Source organism: Squalius cephalus (assembly GCF_949319135.1).
Source record: "Squalius cephalus genome assembly, chromosome: 7".
Lineage (NCBI taxonomy): Eukaryota > Metazoa > Chordata > Actinopteri > Cypriniformes > Leuciscidae > Squalius > Squalius cephalus.
Window position 1 is genome coordinate 28,262,945 of NC_137128.1, and position 21,315 is coordinate 28,284,259.

At 38.0% G+C, this 21,315-nt stretch overlaps 2 protein-coding genes across 3 annotated transcripts in view; one reads left to right on the forward strand and one right to left on the reverse strand.

The window, feature by feature from the left end:
• Positions 1 to 13: 13 nt before the first annotated feature.
• Positions 14 to 8,492, forward strand: tmem68 (transmembrane protein 68). 2 transcript variants are annotated; one of them, XM_079877538.1, is made up of 8 exons: positions 14 to 110; positions 431 to 485; positions 2,035 to 2,432; positions 3,296 to 3,463; positions 4,341 to 4,534; positions 4,609 to 4,669; positions 4,791 to 4,930; positions 6,753 to 8,492. In XM_079877538.1, the coding sequence occupies exons 3-8, from the start codon at positions 2,105 to 2,107 to the stop codon at positions 6,855 to 6,857; spliced, it is 996 nt and encodes a 331-aa protein (XP_079733664.1). In that variant the 5' UTR covers positions 14 to 110; positions 431 to 485; positions 2,035 to 2,104; the 3' UTR covers positions 6,858 to 8,492. The 2 variants fall into 2 exon arrangements, with proteins under 2 accessions (XP_079733664.1, XP_079733665.1); XM_079877539.1 differs by lacking the exon at positions 6,753 to 8,492 and adding an exon at positions 5,275 to 5,373 and having other exon boundaries at positions 18 to 110.
• Positions 8,493 to 8,768: 276 nt separating this feature from the next.
• Positions 8,769 to 21,315, reverse strand: part of xkr4 (XK related 4) — a 59,580-nt gene continuing 47,033 nt past the window's right edge. The window contains exon 3 of the mRNA XM_079877537.1: positions 8,769 to 13,866. Coding sequence (XP_079733663.1) covers positions 12,914 to 13,866 — 953 coding nt within the window. The 3' untranslated portion in view covers positions 8,769 to 12,913. The remainder of the gene's footprint in view (positions 13,867 to 21,315) is intronic.

Consider the following 21,315-nt stretch of genomic DNA (forward strand, 5'->3'; position numbering starts at 1 on the left):
AGATTGATTTCCTGTTTGTGTCACATGTAAAGAGAGCCGGTGGTTCAGCCGAGAAGGAAGGAAAACATTTATTGAGGGCAACAGTATCTATTCCATCGAGGTATAATCATGTAAGTGGATTTGAGAAATTCTTATTTTAAAAGGTTTTTCTAAAACATTCGCTTTTCGTGGCATTTAGAAGAAGTGTCATTTATTGGCGACAGCTTTAAAACGCAAAATTTGGGGTTGTTGTAAGGTTTGTTTATCTATGATCGTTATCCAATGTTCAAGTGTAACGTAAAACAGAATTACGCCTTTCCTTGTTATCTTTCATGCATTTGACAGTGTGCATTTACATTTTAAATGACGTTAACGTTTGTACAGCAGTCTCACCTGTGACAGAGTGTGAATGAGCAGGTATAACTTGGCTATCAATGTCATTTCATTGTAGGGCACCGATGTGAGGTTGGTATGTTTGGCCAAGGAACATATTTCCGCTGGAGAAGGTTCGTGAGTTGTTGTTGTTGTTTTTAAATATAGTTTCTTTCAATAAATGTGTTTTTAAATCTATCAAATGACTATAATTTGACCTGGGAGTTAAAGCTGATGTTTTAATTCTAGACGATACTATTGTCACTAAACTTCGTTGAAGATATGATTATTGTTGTCAGTCACCCATTTGCCATTTGTTGGACAAACAAATAACCCCGCCCCAAACTCATGCTATTGGTCGAGTCCCGTGACTTGTGAAATAAAGGAGAGTGCAACTTTCTCGCGCGGTTGACAGATAAACTCTACTTTCAGTGTTGTTAAGCTGTGGATATTTTCAGCTAACAGTTTGCTTCGTACATCCAGTTTAACAGTATTAAAGAGAGCAAATGTTATTATTCAACTGAACTGTTTTAAATGAATTTCCCCGGTTTCACAGACCAGGCTTAAAGGCCCCCTGAAATCAAAGTTTAAGTTTTTTTAGCTTTTAGTATGAATATGTTAAGCTTAAGGTTTTGAATAAGCTGGTCTGTTCCAAACCAATGACAAAATTCGCATTTAGAAGATATAAGCATTCAAATCTTACAGTCTCTCACTTCCGCTAAAATGGATCATGGATTTTTATGACGTCACCGCGGACTTCAGCTTCTCATCACATCTTCTGTCCAATCAAATGCTTTCTAGAATGTAAAGCGGCTTGATATACAACCACTGATAAACATATTCGGTTTTGATGAGAAAAAAATAAACTATACAAGTGCGGATTAGAACCCAGAACCTCTGACTGACACGCTTGGCAAAAGTTCTGCCACTAGACCATGAAAGCACACAAGATGATTTTGCAGATTTAATTAAATGGCCAATTAAACCCAATGTACTATTGAAATTGATTTATGGCCATCGTAATGTTATTTTTTCTGAAAATTGTTATTGTACACACACACACACACACATATATATATATATATATATATATATATATATCTCTTAGCATTCAATCAACCTCCTCTACCCCACACCCCACACATTTGTCCCACCCACTTTTTAAAACAAAATTACGCCACTTGTTGGAGATGTGTGTTCGGTTGCTTCAAGTATTATTCCGTTTTTTATTCCGTTTTTAATTCCCAACTGTACATGACTAGGAATGAAATGGCTAGAATTTATTCACACCTCTACTATTGAATCCAACGTATCAACATCAGCGCTCTGATTCACTTCCATGGTGCTGTCAAGTAATACTTGCAGTCTGTGAGGTAAACTAAATGCTATTGGCTATTTGAAAAGAAGGAAGAGCCATTCAATATGCCCCGCCTTAGCTTCCTGTTTCAGTGGAAATTACGTCACCGCATCATACAAAGATCCACGTTCCAAGGCAGAACCCCCCCTCCCAACCCCCTGTAATTCACACACTTGTTATAATATTTATATGATCTTATACGTTTTAAGGGGGACTGCATATTAAACTCGGATTTAAAAAAAAAAAGGTGTTTTAATATCATAAAAATGTACACTTCAGATTGAATGCCATCTTAATGTCAGACAATTTGTGTCTTTCATGTCCAGGTCTGCCCTTTGGCAGAGTGTTGCCTTGCTCAGCCCATCTGCCACTGGGAGAGGCTAACAGTGAAGCAGCATGTCCAGTGGGAATGAGTCCTGCCTGTTTGAGAATGGATCCATCAACTTCCTCTCCTGCTTAGTTCATGTGTGGGAGGAGTGGGCAGGGCTCGGGAAGCTCGAGGACTTCCTCAGTTTCTTGGAGTATTTGGTCTGGGTTTTCACGCCTCTAGCTGTGGTCTTCATCTTGCCTTTTCTTATAGTTATCTTCCTCTATCTATCCATACTCTTCCTCCATGTGTACAAACGCAAGATCCAGCTGAGGGAAGCTTATTCCAATAACCTGTGGGATGGTGCGAGGAAAACTCTGGCGACCCTATGGGATGGACATGGAGCTATTTGGCACGGTATGTAATGGATTTTGCTTGTTATCTGCATTCATTGAGATGTGGATTGTTATCTTGTTTAAATTAATCCCTGTGGTCTGGGATTTTTCATTGTGGTCATGTTTTGCATCTACTGTGCTGATCTTTGAGTGATAGACGAGAATAGATAAAGTATAATTAAAAAGTGATGTCTGAAGACGTAATGTAAGATCTGATATATTCTACATGTGTGTTTTCAGGCTATTGCTGTTTTTTTTTTTGTTTTTTTTCAGCCTTAAAGAGTTTTATTCTTTGACAGCACAATTAATGATGGTCTGATGTTCCTGGCATTAAATTGCAATTTTAAATTGTGTTACCCGCTCAGTCTTTATCAATCTGAACATCTAAATAATGGTTTTGCCGGATTCATTGCACTAACTTAATCTCTTCTGTTTCATTTTACAAAGAGCATGATATTTCTAAAGGTTACAAATAAACAAAAATGTTCAAATGCTTGGTAAGAATTTTTTTAAATGTTTTTGAATGAAGTCTTTTGAAATAGTTTTACAATGTAAAATAACTTTTATTTTAATATATTTGGAAATGTAATGTATTCCTGTGATGGCAAAGCTGAATTTTCAGCATCATTACTCCAGTCTTCAGTGTCACATGATCCTTCAGAAATCATTCTGATATGCTGATTTTGTGCTCAAGAAACATTTCTATTCCATTATCAACAGTGTTGAAAAGCGCTGAGCTGCTTAACCATGATCATTGAAATAGAAATCTTATACATTATAAATGTCTTTACAATCACTTTTGGACACACAAGTGTTGCAATGTGTCGTACTTTACAAAAAAATGTTGAATCCTTTTTCCCTGATTAAGTGTACATTTTGTGACAGGTTATGAAATCCATGGTTTGGAGAAGATTCCAGATGAAGGACCTGCTCTCATAGTCTACTATCATGGGGCGATTCCTATAGACTACTATTATTTCTTGGCAAGTCTTATCATTCAGAAGGGAAGAACTTGTCATTCGGTGGCTGATCATTTTCTGTTCAAGGTCCCAGGTAAAAACAACTTTCATACTGTAATGAAGTGATCAGTCAGCCTCATTTTGCTCATGACAGAGTCATTACTCAGAACCTAATTTCATTGTGATTCACTGAATTTTGGGACAAAACATGTCCTGAAACTTAATCTGCCATTAGTTTTTAAAATAGCAACATTTTCACTTTGTCTTTAAAGGTGCTCTGAGCGATGTTGGGTGACATTACTTCTTGTTGACGTTCGAAGTATTGTCAAACAAAACGGAGGCTAGCTCGACCATCCCGCCCCCTCCCCTCTCTTTGGTCGTGTGTCGGCCATATCAAAATTCAAGATAATATAATTCTAACGTTAGTCGTTGTTGTTGTTGTTGTTGTCTAGGACATCTCTCCTCTAGCTAACTTCACTCTTCATGCTTCTCTCTCCTCCACTCCCCACACCCCCCTTCATGTGCACCCCCCAACCCCCACCACCAAATCATTCTTGTTGGTTATTGGCTGGAACACATGTTATGTTTCGTGGTCCAGGCTGGCCCAGTTTGTTTTTGTTGCTGTTTGTGGAGGCTGGGCTGTCTACAGAGACTGTGTTTTTTTACAGTGTGTTCAGGGGACAGGCAGCTAGCGGATAGTGAGGAGATGTTTGCTGTATGTGACAAAAAATGTTTCAGCCTAAAAAACGCGTGACATCGCTTAGAGCACCTTTAACACATATAATTTCATTTAAACCTAAATATAAATGCGTATATTTTCAAGAAATATTGCTATAATGCCCTGACAGAAGTTAGTCAGTCCTTTCTATATTTTACCTTCAGTGTGGTCAACAAGGTCACACACTCTTGTGAGATTTTCAATTTTACTAGAATTAATTGTGCTTCTATTATCTGTGTAATGGCCATGGCAGGGTTTAAGCTCCTCTTGGAGGTGTTTAGTGTGATCCACGGACCGCAGGAGGAGTGTGTGAAGGCCCTGCGGAACGGCCACCTCCTGGGCATCTCTCCTGGAGGAGTACGGGAGGCCCTGTTCAGCGATGAGACGTACCCTCTGATCTGGGGCAAACGCAAAGGATTTGCACAAGTGGCCATTGACTCTAAAGTGGTAAATGACTGTCCCTCTTATTCTTCTCCTTTTATACAGTTTTGTTGTACTAAGAGTCTGTTTTGTCCCTACAGCCAGTTATACCAATGTTTACTCAAAACTTGAGGGAGGGATTTCGCTCTCTTGGAACATTAAGTGAGTCATACAGAAAATATTGAATTTGCCTCACGGTTGTAAACAGGTCTCTAAATAGATTACATACCATTATGAAAGGGTTAAATGGGTCAATCTTCAATTCATCTCAAAATTCCCGCAGGATTTTACCGATGGGTGTATGAGAGGTTTCGTCTGCCGATAGCACCGATCTATGGAGGATTTCCAGTCAAATTTCGCACCTACTTGGGTGACCCCATTCCATACGACCCCAAACTCAATGCAGCTGAGCTGGCTGAAAAGGTAGGACTCATTAGACTTCTAGTTTTGTTTTTGTAACTCTTTAGTCCTGTAAAGGTCTGACTTTCTGTTGAATTTGCTGAGCAGGTGTTTTGCAAATCTACAAGAGGTTCTAACCTCTAGACTGTCCCGACAAGTCCTGACCTATTGTTGACTACACAACATACATTAGCGCCATTTGTTTACACCGTCCCCTAAGGGCACGTTCCACCCTTGAGTGGTGATCACCATTCATCACATTTGCAGGTGTACAGAGTCTGCAAAGTGAGAGAATGCTTGTATAATAAAGGATACCTCAGATTGGTATCTATGATTGAATAAAGTTTGGTGTATGATGTTTTTTTAAGAAAAATTCGTTCATAAGAACAGTAGCCGAGTCTGTCCCCTCATTTCATCACATGCTACCATCAGGTAATAACAACCTTCTTTAAAACTTGATGAAATATTTGTTTTCAGAATGGATGTAGGAGATGTTTAAGTAGGGCTTTAAAGTTTTATACCTTTTTATTAGGGATGCTCCGATCGATCGGCCGATAACCGCATACTAGGACTCGATCGGTAGTCATTAGATCTCATGAACCGATTGCAATTTAATGACATAAAACCTGAAGAAGTTGCCACCGACGTGCATGTAAACGGTATACAGATGAGGCTTTTGTGCCACGTTCTGCTTTGTGACTTCGCAAAACATTAGTAAACCATAGTACATCTTCATTTAGAGCAGGTTGTCTCTATTCAAACGAGCTCACACACATAACATGATGCGTCGATCTTGAGGAAATGCTCACGGAGTGACATGAAATGCTACTTGGCTTCCGGGATCCAATCGCGTGCGTCACCATCATGACGCAGTGTTTTCCAACTTCATTTGAAAGTTCATCCAATGGAAACTGAAAACTTTTTGGAGGGATTTTCTCATCAGTGTTGTAACATAAGAACCTCAAAACATGATCAAAATTGGTTTTCTTCAAAATTTTGACTTTTTTTCTATCAAATGAGACCATGTACTTGAGGATACCTTGTTTTTTGTGTTGTAGAGCTGGAAGCCATTACCACTTGAAATCATTAAGTATGCCACTTGACATCACATGAAATCTTTAAAAATGCATTCAGGGTCTAAGGGATTAACAGTAACAGTCAACGGAGAGCTAACACATCACTTATATAATGCTTGAATGATCGGGATCAGGATGAAAAGAAATCGGTAGTCTGTATCGGCTGCAAAATTCAGAGCATCCCTACTTTTTATTATTGTATGTATGTTTTATTTATTTATTTATTTTACCACCATTCAAAAGTTTGAAACCATCAAAGTCTTCAGTGTCTCATGATCCTTCAGAAATAATTCTGATATGCTGCTTTGCAGCTCAAAGAACTTTGATTAAATTTTTTTTGCTGCTTAATATTTTTTTGCTGCTTAATATTTTTCTGGAAACAGTGATACTTTTTTCATTATTCTTTGATAACTTAAATTCAAAAGAACAGCGTTTATTTGAAATGGAAACCTTTTGTAACATTTTAAATGTCTTTAGTGTCACTTTTGATCAATTAAATTCATCCATGTTGAATGGAAAGTTAAAAAAACAACAACGTACTGACGTCATACCCAAATATTTGAATGGATACGCACGCACGCAAATCTCAGACACACTGAGATTTTGTTTTTATTTTTAAATCCATCATTTTCCTATAACGTCTGTCAGTTTCACAGTAAAGATGTCACATGTTCAATTCATGCATCTGTTGAGTCAGGGTTTGTTTTAACTACTGATTTGTAAATATCTCATATTCAGTGTATTTTCTTCAATCCAACCCATCTGTTCAGGTGCAACAGGCAGTTCAAGCATTAATCGACAAACACCAGAAGATACCTGGAAACGTCCTCCGAGCTCTTTTGGAGCGATTCCAAAGGGAACGCAAAGAAGATTAGCACACTTCCCTTCTCAGACTGAACATATAAATATGCTTCAAGTTCAAGCATAATTCAACTGAATACTGGAGATATTATATGATATTGTTACACCATGAGATTAGCAACTACTGATGATATAGTGGACGTATCAATGTTGCATATCAAATAATGGCGTGTGTCTTTGTAATATCTGGTTACATGTAGTCTTGTGCATGTTGAAGTGTGTTTGAAGTTTTTTTTTTTTTTTGTGAATATTATTATTATTATTTTAAATGTGCACACTTTGGTTTTAATCAAAGGACCTCTGCCAAAAACTTTGCCCACAAAGCCTTTGGTTAGTATTTGTATGTCCTTTTAATAAAATGGCATTCTGTCCTTGAAATCGATAATATAAATAAATTTAGGTTCGGGAGGAGCCTGATCATTCAGTCCTGTCAATAATCATTATGAGCATTTCTTCTATTTCTCTCATTCTCCCACATAGGAACGTTATAGGGAGTTCGAGGACAGCAAGCCAAATTCATTTAGGACTGGATGAGCAGGAGAACTTATGAATTACCTATCTGAAGGAATAAAATTGTGGATACTGTGATTTTTTTGGGTGATTTTATAAGCACACTTAATGATGACGATACATGCTTGAACATTTGTATGATGTCGAAAACTTAACACGTTTTAGTCTAATATCTCTGCATTGACTGTGAGAGGCGAACTGCTGTCTATTTAAGCATCAGTTGATACTGGTTGCCCTGCTCTCAGAGCTTAATACAACATTATGATTATAAAAATAAGTATGCAATTGCTAATGACTTTATAGAGGGAGCATACAGGGCTTTCAGAATTCAATAAGATTTTTGTAACATTCCTGAAATTTATGGACATACAATAAATGCTATTTCAAGCAGTGATCAAAATCTGATCAGTGTGGAAATAAATGGTAGTAAATGTATAATTTCATAAGAGATTTTATTATTCACAATAAAACTGCATATTTCTATGGATTCAGTGTTGGTAAAACCGTTTTAATGCACTTTTGTGCTCCTTTGGGAAAAAATGTATTGTGTGTGTGTGTGTGACAAAGATCAAATGTCAGCATGAGCATAGTCTTCGTCACACAGTCTTATGATCTCTGTGCACATCCGGTGTTTGGTGTATGATGTGCAAATGCCCCATTGCTATTTATAAAACTGGTTTGGTATTGACTTGCATCATTTGTGCTTCCATTGTAAAATGGAATCCCTCTCCCTCTTGGAAAGTAATAATAATTTACTTATCATTTATGATTTCGTATTGCATTATACATGCTACTATTTTCCTTCAGCCTCTCCAAGAGTCTCTTCTAATTAAGGAGTGAAACCTTAAATCATACGAGTTGTGAGAATACATTCAGACAAACTAATCACCAAGCATTTGTTGTGACAGACTGTCTCAGAAAAAGCTGCATTACTCATCACCATGGCTTTTTCTTCCAACCTTGAAATAGTCGCTGACATTCTGGAAATTCAAATGGACCTTATTCACACATTAACTGCAAATCTGAAAGAAGTTTGCAAGGAAGTCTAATAAAATGACCACAGTGTACTTTATTAAATGAATTTGGTACTTTGTGTTGCATTAGAATCAAATAAAAATTTACAAAAATCCAATATGTACAAAAAATTTAACGTTCTTTTTGTTTTTACTCTTCAATTTACAATAAAATCAGATAACAGATTTGATGCATTTTACGCACTTCAGACTTTCATCACATGATACAACTTAAGAGACCAATAATAAGCAGTTTTTTTGTTTGTTTTTTGCTCTTTTTTTATGTCATTTAATACATCACATACACCACACTATTTTATCTGTATTATGTAACTGCCGATCTCTAGTCAATAGACACCCTTCACGATCAGGACTCAGAAAGGAATGTTCTTTTACACATGTACATTTGCATACATTTATTTACAGTTAAATAGCCTTTTGCAAGTCACTATGGAACTTCCGTTGTAACTGAGATACCAGTAAAGTCTTTACATCATATATGAACGCTGAACCGAACACCACCAAGTTCATTCAATTACTGTGCTTGTACTAATATCGTGCTTTATAAATAACCACCGATTATCATTTATCTAAATGTAAATGTTTTTTTTTCCTCCATCTATGGGATTCTAGTTTATCTAAGCTATGTCTACAGGTGAGAGAGGATCATCAATTTGTTTATTCAACAAAAGAAAGCTTCTACGATGAATCAAAAAATGCAAGTGTCACTTCATTTCAGCTCTTCGAGTCATTCAGTTTTCGCTAACTGATATTACAATTAAAAATGCTCACAATCGTGTAACAGTACGGCCTGTGACCCGTGACAATTTGGGTCGACGTTTTGATTGTTTGTCTGCATATGCTATTTCATCTCAATCTGCTTTCTTTTTGTGTCTCCTTGCAGTATAAGCACGGTAAGTACACTAATGCGACGCCATTATACTAGCATGACAGTAACCGGAGCATCATATGCATGACTTAAACTAAACCAAAAGAAACAGACAGAAAATGTCAAGAATAATGAATCCACAAAAAGGCGAGCGTTGGTTAAGGCAAATAAAACTGAATCAGCTTGCATGAATTCAATGTTCTCCTGCTGTGAATAATTGAAAATAAGTCCTGTAGATTTGAGCTGAGCTCTACTGATGTACTGGTAATAAACAGAACAGCCTTCAACTCCTCCGCTCATCCACTGGGACTCCATTGCAATAAATTCCTTCATATCAGCCACATCAACAACCAGAGCTGGAGAGTGGTCTGTTTAAAATACCGCTTTGAGGTAGCTTACAGGTATGAATTAAAGTCTTTCCAGAGCGAAGAAATGGTGGGCTATGATATCAGGTTTACTGATAAAACACAAATATAAAAGTGCAAAACAAAAATACATCGTTTCTGTAACATTATGAGTAGCTTAAATGTTTTCATGCACTGTACGTCCATGTTAAACTAGGACGTATGAACCCCTTTAAAATGTAAACTGCGTGAATAGCTTCTTGATGTTGGGCCAAATTCACACTCACTGCCAGATTATTATTAAAGAAGGCATGACATTTTCAAAATCCATGTTATAGATATTATTGTAAACAATTCATCCATGTATATGCTTTTATTTTGACTAAGTTTTAATCAAAATGTCATAACTGGATCTTCCAGTTGAAACAACAGACTTCTCTCTGGTGACGTAAGCTGGACTTTTCCACTCATTTAGTCTGCTTAATCCAGTCTGTGCCCTCTTGTGCAAAATCCAGTCAACAACCAATGTATAGAACCAAGTCCCGTCCTACATTTTTTTTTTTTTTACTAATCCGTAACATTCGAATCACAATACGGAAGAAAAATTAGCAGCTACTTCCGTTTCATCAGGACTTTGATAGTATTATCATTGCTAATAATCTAGCATGTGTGGTCAATTCAGCATCTCCAAACATCAGTCCCACACAGTCTTTTGGGTAAAGACCTTGATTCATTCCGCTTATGCTGAACGCATTGCATTGAGTGTTTTAAATTCATGTGATATTTCAACATTAAAAAATGATCGAGGCCTCACACCTGTAAAATGGCTGGATAAAGATGAATGTCACCAAAACCCACCAACACAGCCAGTAAGATCCTCTTAATCAAATAAACCAAAACACAGTGTGCAGCATGCCTGGGGTATCACTGAAACAAAAATATCATGGTATTATGGGAAAACTAAAAAAAGTGGAATGATTTTGAAAAACCATTGATACGCAATATCACAGACCTGTGCGACATAACACTCGTTTTCCTTCTTGTGTAGGTGGTGGAGCAATTTATATGTGAAAATTGCTAAATAGGTGTGCTAACACAAGTTTTTTTGTGCTCTGACTACAGGGGACAGGGCTATTGTGAAAATGTTTGCCAAGAGACAAAGCATCATCATCATCCATCACACAGAGAAATAAAAGTATAAGACACGTTTTTAAAAAAAGAAAAGAAAAAAGGACGTTAGGAAAGTTGCAAAATAGCTAAAATATACAGGTCTACGTTTTACTGTGGTACTGGTTATAGATTCATACGATCTCATCTAAATAATTTTTTTTCTGTTCTATTTTCTTTTTTTATTTGCAACACAATTAGGATCTTCATCTGCAAGTGTGCAGATCGCTGCGGGCTAAAACAACTACGCTTTCAGTTCATCTGCCACCGATGGTGGGACGTTACAACACTTCAGGAGTGTTTTTCAAAGCTACAATAAAACCCAAATTACAGTTCAGATTTGACCAACTGAAGCAAAACAAATCTAAATGTCCTATATCAGTCATCTCCACACACTAAAATGGCATTAAGCAAAATAATGTGCACCTTGAAAATCAAATAATTTGCTAGACACCTTTAAAATCCATCAACAAAAACAAAAGAAAACCAAAAGAAAATGGAGTATATAAAATGTTACACATAAAATAACATTTTTCCCCCCTACATTTTCAAAATCTCAAACTATCCACAACAGGCACATCTAGCTTCTGTTGAAGTAAAATTTCAAGTTGTCTCTCATCATAAGTGTAACAACAACCGAATAAATCCTTCATTGTGCTGAGACTCCTTCCTGTGACAAGTTTTGTGCTTGTTTTCTTTTTTTCTTTTTCTGCCCTCACCTCCACGCCTCCATAAATGCCTTTGGATATTCGACATAAAGACATAGAGAAGCACTTGCAACTGAACGGAAAGTTTAAAACTCCAACACTTTCATATATAAAGGATGCTTTTGGCAGATTTAAAGATACAGTGCTCTTTTAGGCAGATGTGATGTTGAACGGTAGGGCCCGGAGTGTCATTCTTAGCACATTAGCTAGTCTGTGCTCTGTCACAGACTAGTTATCCCTGACACTTCGATTCGTAGACCGTGAGTTGGCAATTGAAGAGCCCCATGGAGAAAGTCTTGATTGCTTTGCAGAGTTTGGAATAGTACACTTTCCGGATGAATTGAGGTACTGAAAACTGACCCCGTTTATTGTGTATACGTGCACCTTTAACACGCTTTTCTGTATTGATACAGCACACAAAACAGACACACCAAAACCTGACCCAGCCTTGAAGAACACTGTATCTTTAACCTAGAAGATGAAGTGCACCCTGGTTCTGTCGAATACAGTTTGGCGGACACTGTGAATTTGGTGGTCTGTGCCCTCCACTTTGCTGTGAACCAAACGGATCCTTGTCAGCCCACAGCGGTGAGGCGAATGAGGCCAGATCGCCAAAGGGAGCTGCCAGGAAGTGTTCTCTTGGCCTATTGTCGTCTCCCAAAGAAGAAAACGAGCATGTGTTCTACCTGTTTTGTCGTCCCAAGTGGCTTGGACTCTTGTGATGGTCACATACTTTCTTTTCTCAGCCTTTTTTCTTTGTATAGGATTCAAGTAGATGGTTGAAATGCTGCCCTATTATATATACAGTTTGTGGTCAAGCCACAGTTCAGCGTGAAGTCAGTGTGAGCGGAGCGTTTGGCACTGGTACTGTACAGAGCTGCTGATGAAACACTACTTATAGGTTACAGCACCCTAAACAAGGACGTCTCGAGTCTAATCAGCATTTTTTTTATGCGTGTACCATTAATTTGATATTTGGACCACTGTTTCTTCAGTGCGGCCGGTTTTGAGGCCGTTTCTTTGCACTGGATGCTTGGTTTCAAAGGGAAAGGCCTTTGTTTTGCAGTTACAGTAAGAGACAACCTGTGAAGTGTTCTGGATGTCCTCTCGCAGTTTATAGACGTTGGCCCTAGGACGATCAACTCTTGGAATGGAGCGAGGGGTTAGTGGTCTCTATCAGCCAGTGCAATGTGAATTTTAGAAACCCAGATATTCCCTGACAAGACAGAAGTAATAAAAAATAAAATGCAACGAGAGAACGGCTTAAAAAAGATCGATTATTCCATCCGTCCACAAATATGTTGTGCCTATATTGGTTTGTCCATGACAATCAACATCATGGCTAGATGCTATGTACGCTAGAAACGTTATTGCCACAGTCCTGCTGTTTATTCAAGTGGACGGTAATGTGTTCATGTTCGTGTGTTTCCACAGCGCAGGCTACAAGGTGGTCTCGTACTCCAGACGCTCTTGAACCAACGTGTCGTCTTTATACTGGAGGCGCGGCGGGGTCGGAGACGAGTCGATGGCCAGGATGGCTTTACGTATACTCCTGTCCAGCACATGCCTCTCCCAGGCAGGATAGCGGTTCCTGCACAAGTCTATTTTGATGACCGTCTCCTCAAGGCGCGGGGCTCGGGAGGAAGGTGTGGAGGGCGCGGTGGGCCGCACCTGAAAGACAGGCACGCAGCCGTCCCGCTCGCTGTACTTGGCCTCGCGGTCAGCGTCCCTGGCCAGTGTGCCTCCGCGGTTGGAGCGCAGGGAGTTGGTGGCACCCTCAGGGGGCAGCATAAACGTAGCAGTGGGGTCCTCGAGCTGGACCAGGCTGGCCGAGCGGCCGAAACGCGGCCCGTTGGGATGAAAGAAAGCGTAGTACATGAGCATGAAGACGATGCCGGTGAAGAAGCTGGAGAAGATGACGCACAGGGCAGGCACGGCGAAGGCGTCTGTGCTGAGTGGTGAGCGATACAGGTACCACAGCGCGCTCAGGGCCGTGTTCTCACACAGGATCATGAAGTAGTAGATGAAGAGGCGGAAGCGGGTGCGTCCCTCTTTCACATTAAACCAGCTGAAGATGTAGATGATGCCCACCACCATGTCAAAGACAATCTCCTCCCACTTGGTGATGCAGAATTCGGTCTCGCAGTGTACGATCCAGAAGGTCATGATGCACCAGTGCAGCACAATGAAGATGCCAAAGTAGAGCTGAAACACAGAGGCGAAGAGAGCGAAGGTCACCACGCGAGCGGCAATGGTAAAGAAGTGCCAGCAGAATTGAATGATGACGGCAAGGTAGCTGACGGGCTTCTTGTCATCTCGGGAATCACGCAAGGCCTTCTGGTAGGAGGCCAGAGCCCAGGCTAGTGACACCAGAGAAGCAGCCGCTGTCATCCCTGAAATAAAGGAGAGAAGCATTGGTTATGGCTGAACGTCACAATCTAAGTATCCATGTCAATCCACCCAGGAAAAAGGAGCACATATAGAACATAGAGCACACAGAATGTATGTGCAGTATGTAAAGTATATGACATCGTTCAGTGTTTTCTTACACTGACACATGCCAGGTGTTGATTTTTATTAAAAGTAACAGATAACAGAAAACATTTTTATAATGTCTTTTCACTTCTCAATTTTTCTTTATAGATTTTATTGTTTTACTCTTGTGCCAGGCCCAGATTTTCAGTCTTAAACTATGAAAATCCATTATTAAATTCTGAAATATAACATTTAAAATACAATATTACATACTATAAAAATCTTAAGAATGAGTGAAGTAATCATTTCAATGTTTGTGTAAAAGATATGTTTACAAACCAACACACTTTACACTAATAAAGTTTTATCAAAAGTTAGTATACTTGTTTACCAATGAGAGAGAAACACTGAGCAGCTTGAGAAGAAAAGTGAAACGTGGTGTGTGAATAAAACAAAGAAATATAATTGTAAATATCACTTGAGAGCAGAATATTTCTAATCAATCTGTAATTGTCAAATTATGTAAAAAGTACAAAATATCATTTAGGTGTGTACATTTAGGAGACAAAATGCTGTAAAACTGTGGTGTGAAAATTAAGGTAAACTGTTCATGACTTTTAAAATGAAGTAAATAAAAAGAGGACAGAAATGACAAAACTTTCACATATATTATGTATCATACTGTTGGATATTGTTAGTAGACAAATGACATAAACTAGTGAACTTGAATGTGTTTTCTGGGAGTTCATTACTTAAAGGGTTGGTATAATGCCCTTTTTACAAGATGTAAAATAAGTCTTTGATGTCCCCAGAGTGTGTATGTGAAGTTTTAGCTCAAAATACCCCACAGATATTTTTATATAGGATGTTAAAATTGTCACTCTTTGAGGGTGAGCACCGTTTTTGTGCCTGTCCCTTTAAATGCAAATGAGCTGCTGCTCCTGGCAAAGGGGAGCTTCAAGAGCTCGTAGTTTATGTTCAAACCAGAGTCAGACAATGATGGAGAGACTCAAGAAGAAGTGACAACATGTAGAATGCAACAGGATATTTCTGAATGGTTAGTTGATGAATTTATGCAGCTTATGTGTAGTTATCTTCTAGTCATTAGCATATCCTGTCATGATAATCTATAAATCGCATTCCCGGGGGCGGGGTTTATGTAAATGTTAGGGTTTGTGATGTCACAAGCCCGGGAGGAATGTCGTGCAGCCCTTTGTTGTAGTCCTTAAAAAGCAATTTTTTTAAAAGCAAATATCTCCCTTTGCTTTGAACTTTGAGCGTTGTAACTAGGCAGATGTTGTTTATGCTCAAACAGCAACATTACACACTAACAAAAGTTAAAAAAGTGAAATCATAATCAACCACCCCTTTAAAAAAGTGTCCAGAAGAAACAGTCCTTACAGTGTGCTATTAATCCCCTTGAGGGCTGCAGTGTATTTTATGTTAACCAGCTATAAATGTATCTTGACATGTGAAGCACTTCTTACCTAGATACAATAGGACACTGGTTTCAAACGCAGAATAGGAAGTGCTCACCAAGGCATGCAAATACATTTATCTCATTACTACATATCCACAGTCGGAAGTGGGCTAATGGAGTAGCTTGCGCATGGAAGTGTCCGTCAATGGCTCGCGCTCCAGTGCGTGTCACATGCAGCCCTCCTGTAATGAATCTGTTTGCGATTACAAATCTCGACCCTCTGGTGAGTCACACCACACCAAGGTTTACAAGCTCCGGCCCTGATCAAAGCTGATAAACGGTGACTCAAGAGACATGGTTCATTTTGATGAGACTTGTGTTTTTTTCCTCTTCAGGGAAAACAGCCTCTTTGGAATTCTGCTGAACAGCATTTTTCCAGTTATGACTCACTGGCCCATTGAGTGAGATGTTATCCATCATGTTGTCCAAAATACTCGGTTGTGCTTAATGGAGGAGGCTTTACAAGACATCTGCATCAGATGGAGTACAGTAAAGCAGCCAGCAGTGACTAGAGGTGTGTGATGCCCATCTTTACCGCTGTGACACTCTGTTCTGGAGTCGGCTGCTATAGTTATTATGCGCTTGAGCTGATGGAGTGATCACTTTCTTGTATGAGTGAGTGAGACAGAATACACACACAGTCCAGTCTCTCCTCACTGAATTAATCATTGCACAGTAAATTGTGTTATATTCAAGTTTAAAATTGATACTGACATACAAGCTTAATATTGAAACACTATCTAGACTAGTTCAGCAGCCCCAAAATGTATGTTTGGTCACTCAATTCACAAGGCGACAGTTTACCCAAAATTAAAGTTTCTGTCATTATTTGCTTCACCCCCATATTGTTCTAAACGTGTATGACTTTCTTCTGTTAAACACGAAAGATGTTTTGAGTTTTTTGGTCCATACAATTACATTTTAGGACCCCATTGCCTTTCAAAATCGACTATTGTTTTTGTGAAATATTTTACTTGAAAAATACATTTTAATAAATGGCAATGCAAAGATATTCATCTATATTCCATACGGCTTAACTATTCAAATGCTTTTTGTGGTCAAAGCACTTTGCCTTAACAAAATTGATCAAAAATGATAAATAAAAAAAATGCACTAACGTTCAGAAGTTTGGGGTCAGTAAGATTTCTTTTTTTTTTAAAGAAAGGTCCATTTTAATCAGCAAGGATGTACTGAATTGATCAAAGGTGACAGTAAAGACATTTATAATGTATTATATTTCAAAGAAATGCTGTTCTTTTGAACTTTCTATTCACCAAACAACCCTGGAAAAATGTATCAACGTTTCCACAAAATTATTAAGCAGCAGAAACAGTTTTACATTTTAAATTATATTAATATAGAAAATAGTCATTTTAAAGTGTTTTAAGGAAAAAAAAAAAAATACATTTAGAAAAAGATTTATGCAGTTGATCATTGTTGTTGAATGTTTCTCTATGATTCATTCAAATGTTTAGCAGTTAAAATATTGTTGCATATGGCAGCATATGGCTCCCATATATTAATACTGAAACGTTTATTTCTCTTGTCAGAAAAACAAACAAATAAATCTGACATTCTCACTGCATTAAACTGTTCCTGAGATACCAAGACAGACTTTGAATTTATTAGTTCCCTTATCAAGTCTAAATGAAACCCAAGTGTAAATATTCTCGTCTTTACCTCTCAGGTTGATATTCATACCCAAATCATATCAAGACACAAGCTTCAGAATAATGTCCTTTTTATCATCCGTCAGTATAATGTTGTAGTGCAAGCAGAGGAGAGGTTGAGATAACAGGAAGCTTCAGTGCCAATCAGTCCCTTTCAAACGGCATCAGTAAAAATGCAGAATCTCACGTTGCTAAGATAACACCATTGCGGTCCACGGCCATGAATAATTGAATAAGTCCTCATGTGAAATGATGAATGTGCAAAGATGTGTTAATTTGTGTCCAAATAAAGGAGAGTATTATTTTCATTTCACCAAGGCTGCAGGTTCACTGTTCGTCAAAGACTGCGACAGACAAAGTTGGCATTTATCTGCCATCTGTAGTCAGATGAGCTGTACATTATGGGCACTCTACCATTGATCATCCACTTTGTATGGTGAATTGGTGTAAAGATGTTTTTTGATAGCATAAGATAGCACATTCATAACAGAGAATGTTTATGGGCATATATTTCACTCATCTAAACAGCGAATGAAAGCACAGAAATGTGTGATGTCGACACTCCCAGAGCGAGTGCCTAGTAGTGGTCACGTCCTCTACGGAGCGCCTTACAAGTCACCAATTAGCAGACTGTAGTCAAGATCTGGACCCAAGATTTGGATCCATCCAGATTGTGAATAATTTCTCATAATTAAAGATAATTATAATCATTATATTATTCCTATGAATGGAACAGATTAGCCGTCTTTACACAGCTGAATCTGACACAACATACAAGACAAGATAAACTATTCAGTTACCATTTCATTTACAGTGATCAACATTACACTATTCTTTGGATTACAGGCCTAAAGATTCTATTTCTTACTATAACTCAGCTGTAAACATCCAGATTGGCTCAGGCACATGCTCTATCTCTAATAATAATAATAATAATAATAATATGAAGAAGAAGAAATGTTTCCTGAGCACAAAATCAGCATATTAGAATGATTTCTGAAGGATCATGTGTCACTGAAGACTGGAGTAATGATGCTGAAAATTCAGCTTTGCCATCACAGAAATAAATTACATTTTAAAATATATTAAAATAGAAAACAGCTAATATTTCACAATTGTAATGTTTTTGCTGTATTTTTGATTAAACAAATGCAGGTGAGCATAAGAGACTTCTTTCAAAAACAATTAAAAAAAATTACAGACTCCAAACTTTTGAACATTAGTGTACAGTTTTAAAAAATTGTGAGTCAAGCAAGATTTGAACCTATAAAATACACTAAAAGCAAGAAACAATTCTACAGACCACATCATCTCATAGCCTTGAAGGGGAGTAAGATCACCCCTGCAATAAATATTTTCTATAATCTGTGTACTATCTATCTATCTATCTATCTATCTATCTATCTATCTATCTATCTATCTATCTATCTATCTATCTATCTATCTATCTATCTATCTATCTATCTATCTATCTATCTATCTATCTATCTATCTATTTATCTTCTAGTGTTTCTTTATACATCTATCATCTAGTGTTTGTTTATACTGTGTGAGTTTTTCAATAGCTTATTTACATGTTTAACCCACTTAGATTAAATCTGGCCCATTAGTAGCTGGAGAGAGCTGAGGGGGTGTAATGACTACTTTGCAAAGTGGGGTAATTAACTGACAGAAGCCAGGCTATAATTCTTATTCCGTGGGCTATCTGGCCTGCAGCTTGGCTCCGGTGCTCTCTAACGACAGCGAGGGTGCATGTATTCTTCCTTCCCTCCTTCCCTCCTTCCCTCCCTCCCTCGTATCCTGCGCACGTGCAGCGCATCCTGAGGAGACGGTCGCCACGGGAACCTGCCACGGTCCAGCGTGCAAGGCTGCGAGAGCGGCAGAGGTGACGTAATGCTCCTTGCTGCTCCTGCTCATGAGGGCTGCAGTAATTTGGAGAGGGGAGGAGGGCATAGACAGTGTGTGTTGTGTGTTTGTAGGGTGCGTGGTAGCACCAGGGTTATGCAAACCACAGCATCACTGCAGTATCTTCTATATCTACTTCTACAAAAATGAAAATTCTGTCAACATTTTTCAGCATTTGCTCACCCTCATGTCGCTCCAAACTCTCCATGTTGTTATTTTATCTGTGTACACAGGAAAAGGAGAATTTTTTAAAGGAATCTTCCTCACACAAAGCTATTGGATGTCTTTAAAAAAAAAAACAATTGAAATGTAACGCACATTGCTTTTATGATGTTTTGCTCTTTTAGGAGTGTAAACGCATGTGCTTGTATAGAAAAGAGCTAGATGAAGGTTCTTCAAAAATGTATATTTCACTCCAACTCATTAAATTCAATATTATTATTTAGGCTTTCTTATTGCTAATCTATTAATATTACACTTTCTGTTATTTTAGCAACATATGGAAGGTAGATTTGATAAAAATTTTACAATTGCACCTGACTTCCCTAAAATAGACATATAATCAAAACAAATGGTTGGGCCACAACTTGCCTGTAAAATGTGTTTTTGCTCCGAACTGTGATGGTATAGCCTACTAGAGGAAACTGTAATATTCATCTACAGTGAAAAACATTTATTAGAAAGAGAATCACTGGCAAAGATCATTAAATATGAGACCTGAGTACTTTTGAGATTAACAGAGATTAACAATGTGTATAAATAAAACATAAAAAATAAAAACTCAGTTATAGACAGCTACACATTAATCAACGCATCATTGTTTTACGTCAGGGGTCTTTAAAGTTTTTCAGGCAAATATGATGGTTATGGAGTTGTTACTTATCGTATAAACTTGCATTTTGAGCCTGGTCTACAATAACATGCATACAGAACCATATCAATGTATTTACATACTTATAGGTATTTGTACACTTTGGTGCCATTAAAATAATCATTAATGATGTCATAATTTTTTTTATTATACATAAAATTATACAGGCAGTTAAAGGACCCCTTGTTGAAACCCCTTGTTTAAAATTTACAGTTGATTCTCATGTTGCTTCAATGATAACTTAAGTAGGCTAACTAAAAAAAAAAATCAATGCATAATCAGTACAGAAAATAAATGTAATGGTGTGACAGGGGACACATTTGTGTTTATGACATTCAGACAAAAAAAAAAATTATGAAGAATAATTAAAAAGAAAGAGTTGCTTCCTGTAGCTTTAAGCAAAACAGTCCACTGGGTAAATGTTATGAGCAAGACTTTTTCCTATGCTCAACTGTTGCAGGAAATGGTTAGGCTGAGTGGCCCATTTATGTGAGCAGGTAGAGATTTTATTTCTGGCAGGGGTTCAAAGACAAGCTACGTAAAGGAAAATAGTGAGAAAAGATACAGCCTTACTGACTGACAGCGTGTTTTACTGCGACAGATACTGGTAAGGTTAGGGAGGATGCATTTGTAGAGCGAACAAGGGACAGCCTGAGTAAGAGAAACACAAATCAAATGCGCCCTACATTTCACCACTGTGCCTCTGCCGACTGCCATCAAATGGTAGTCAAGCTGTTTAGTCTATTTAGAAGACATTGAGCTTTTGAATTATGACTGTTCTGTTGGGTTAAATTTTTACACTGTTCAATGTTGTTTTTGACTTGTAAGCGCAAGAGCGACAAATCTCAAAAGGAAAGTCTCAGATGAAAGAGTTCAGAGCATCAGAAGGCTCTCCGCTCTGCTCTACCAAACACCACGAGCAAAACTGCCTCTAGACCCGCTCCCACTGTCACACGGAGCAGACGCTCAGATCCTCACGCTCAAAACAAAAGGATATTCACAGCTCTGTTGCATTAGGAGCTCAGGACCTCAGCTTTCATAAATCATTTTTTCAGCCTTGATGGGGGAAAATTATGGCAGTCCCTGGGCACTTTTGTTTAAGGAAGATTATGAAGAACATAAGACAGCACATAAAGGCACTGAAGATTTAACTGCTAGGCAGGGTTCTGCAATCCACAAAGCTCAGAAGCACAAATCAACAGAATAGCCATTTACAAACAACTCCGGTAACATGACCATTTTTATGAGTGTTGGTTATTGTGGGCTGACTGAAAGGTCACCACAATGTCAATCTGAAGTAATCTGAATGTCAATCTAGCAATGAGAAACATGATAACAGATAATCTTCACTTCTAAAAGTCAGGCTCTGCAAAACCACGTTTTCTTATCCAAGAACCTCATTTTGTTTGTTTTAAAATGCCATTTAAGTAATCAATGATAC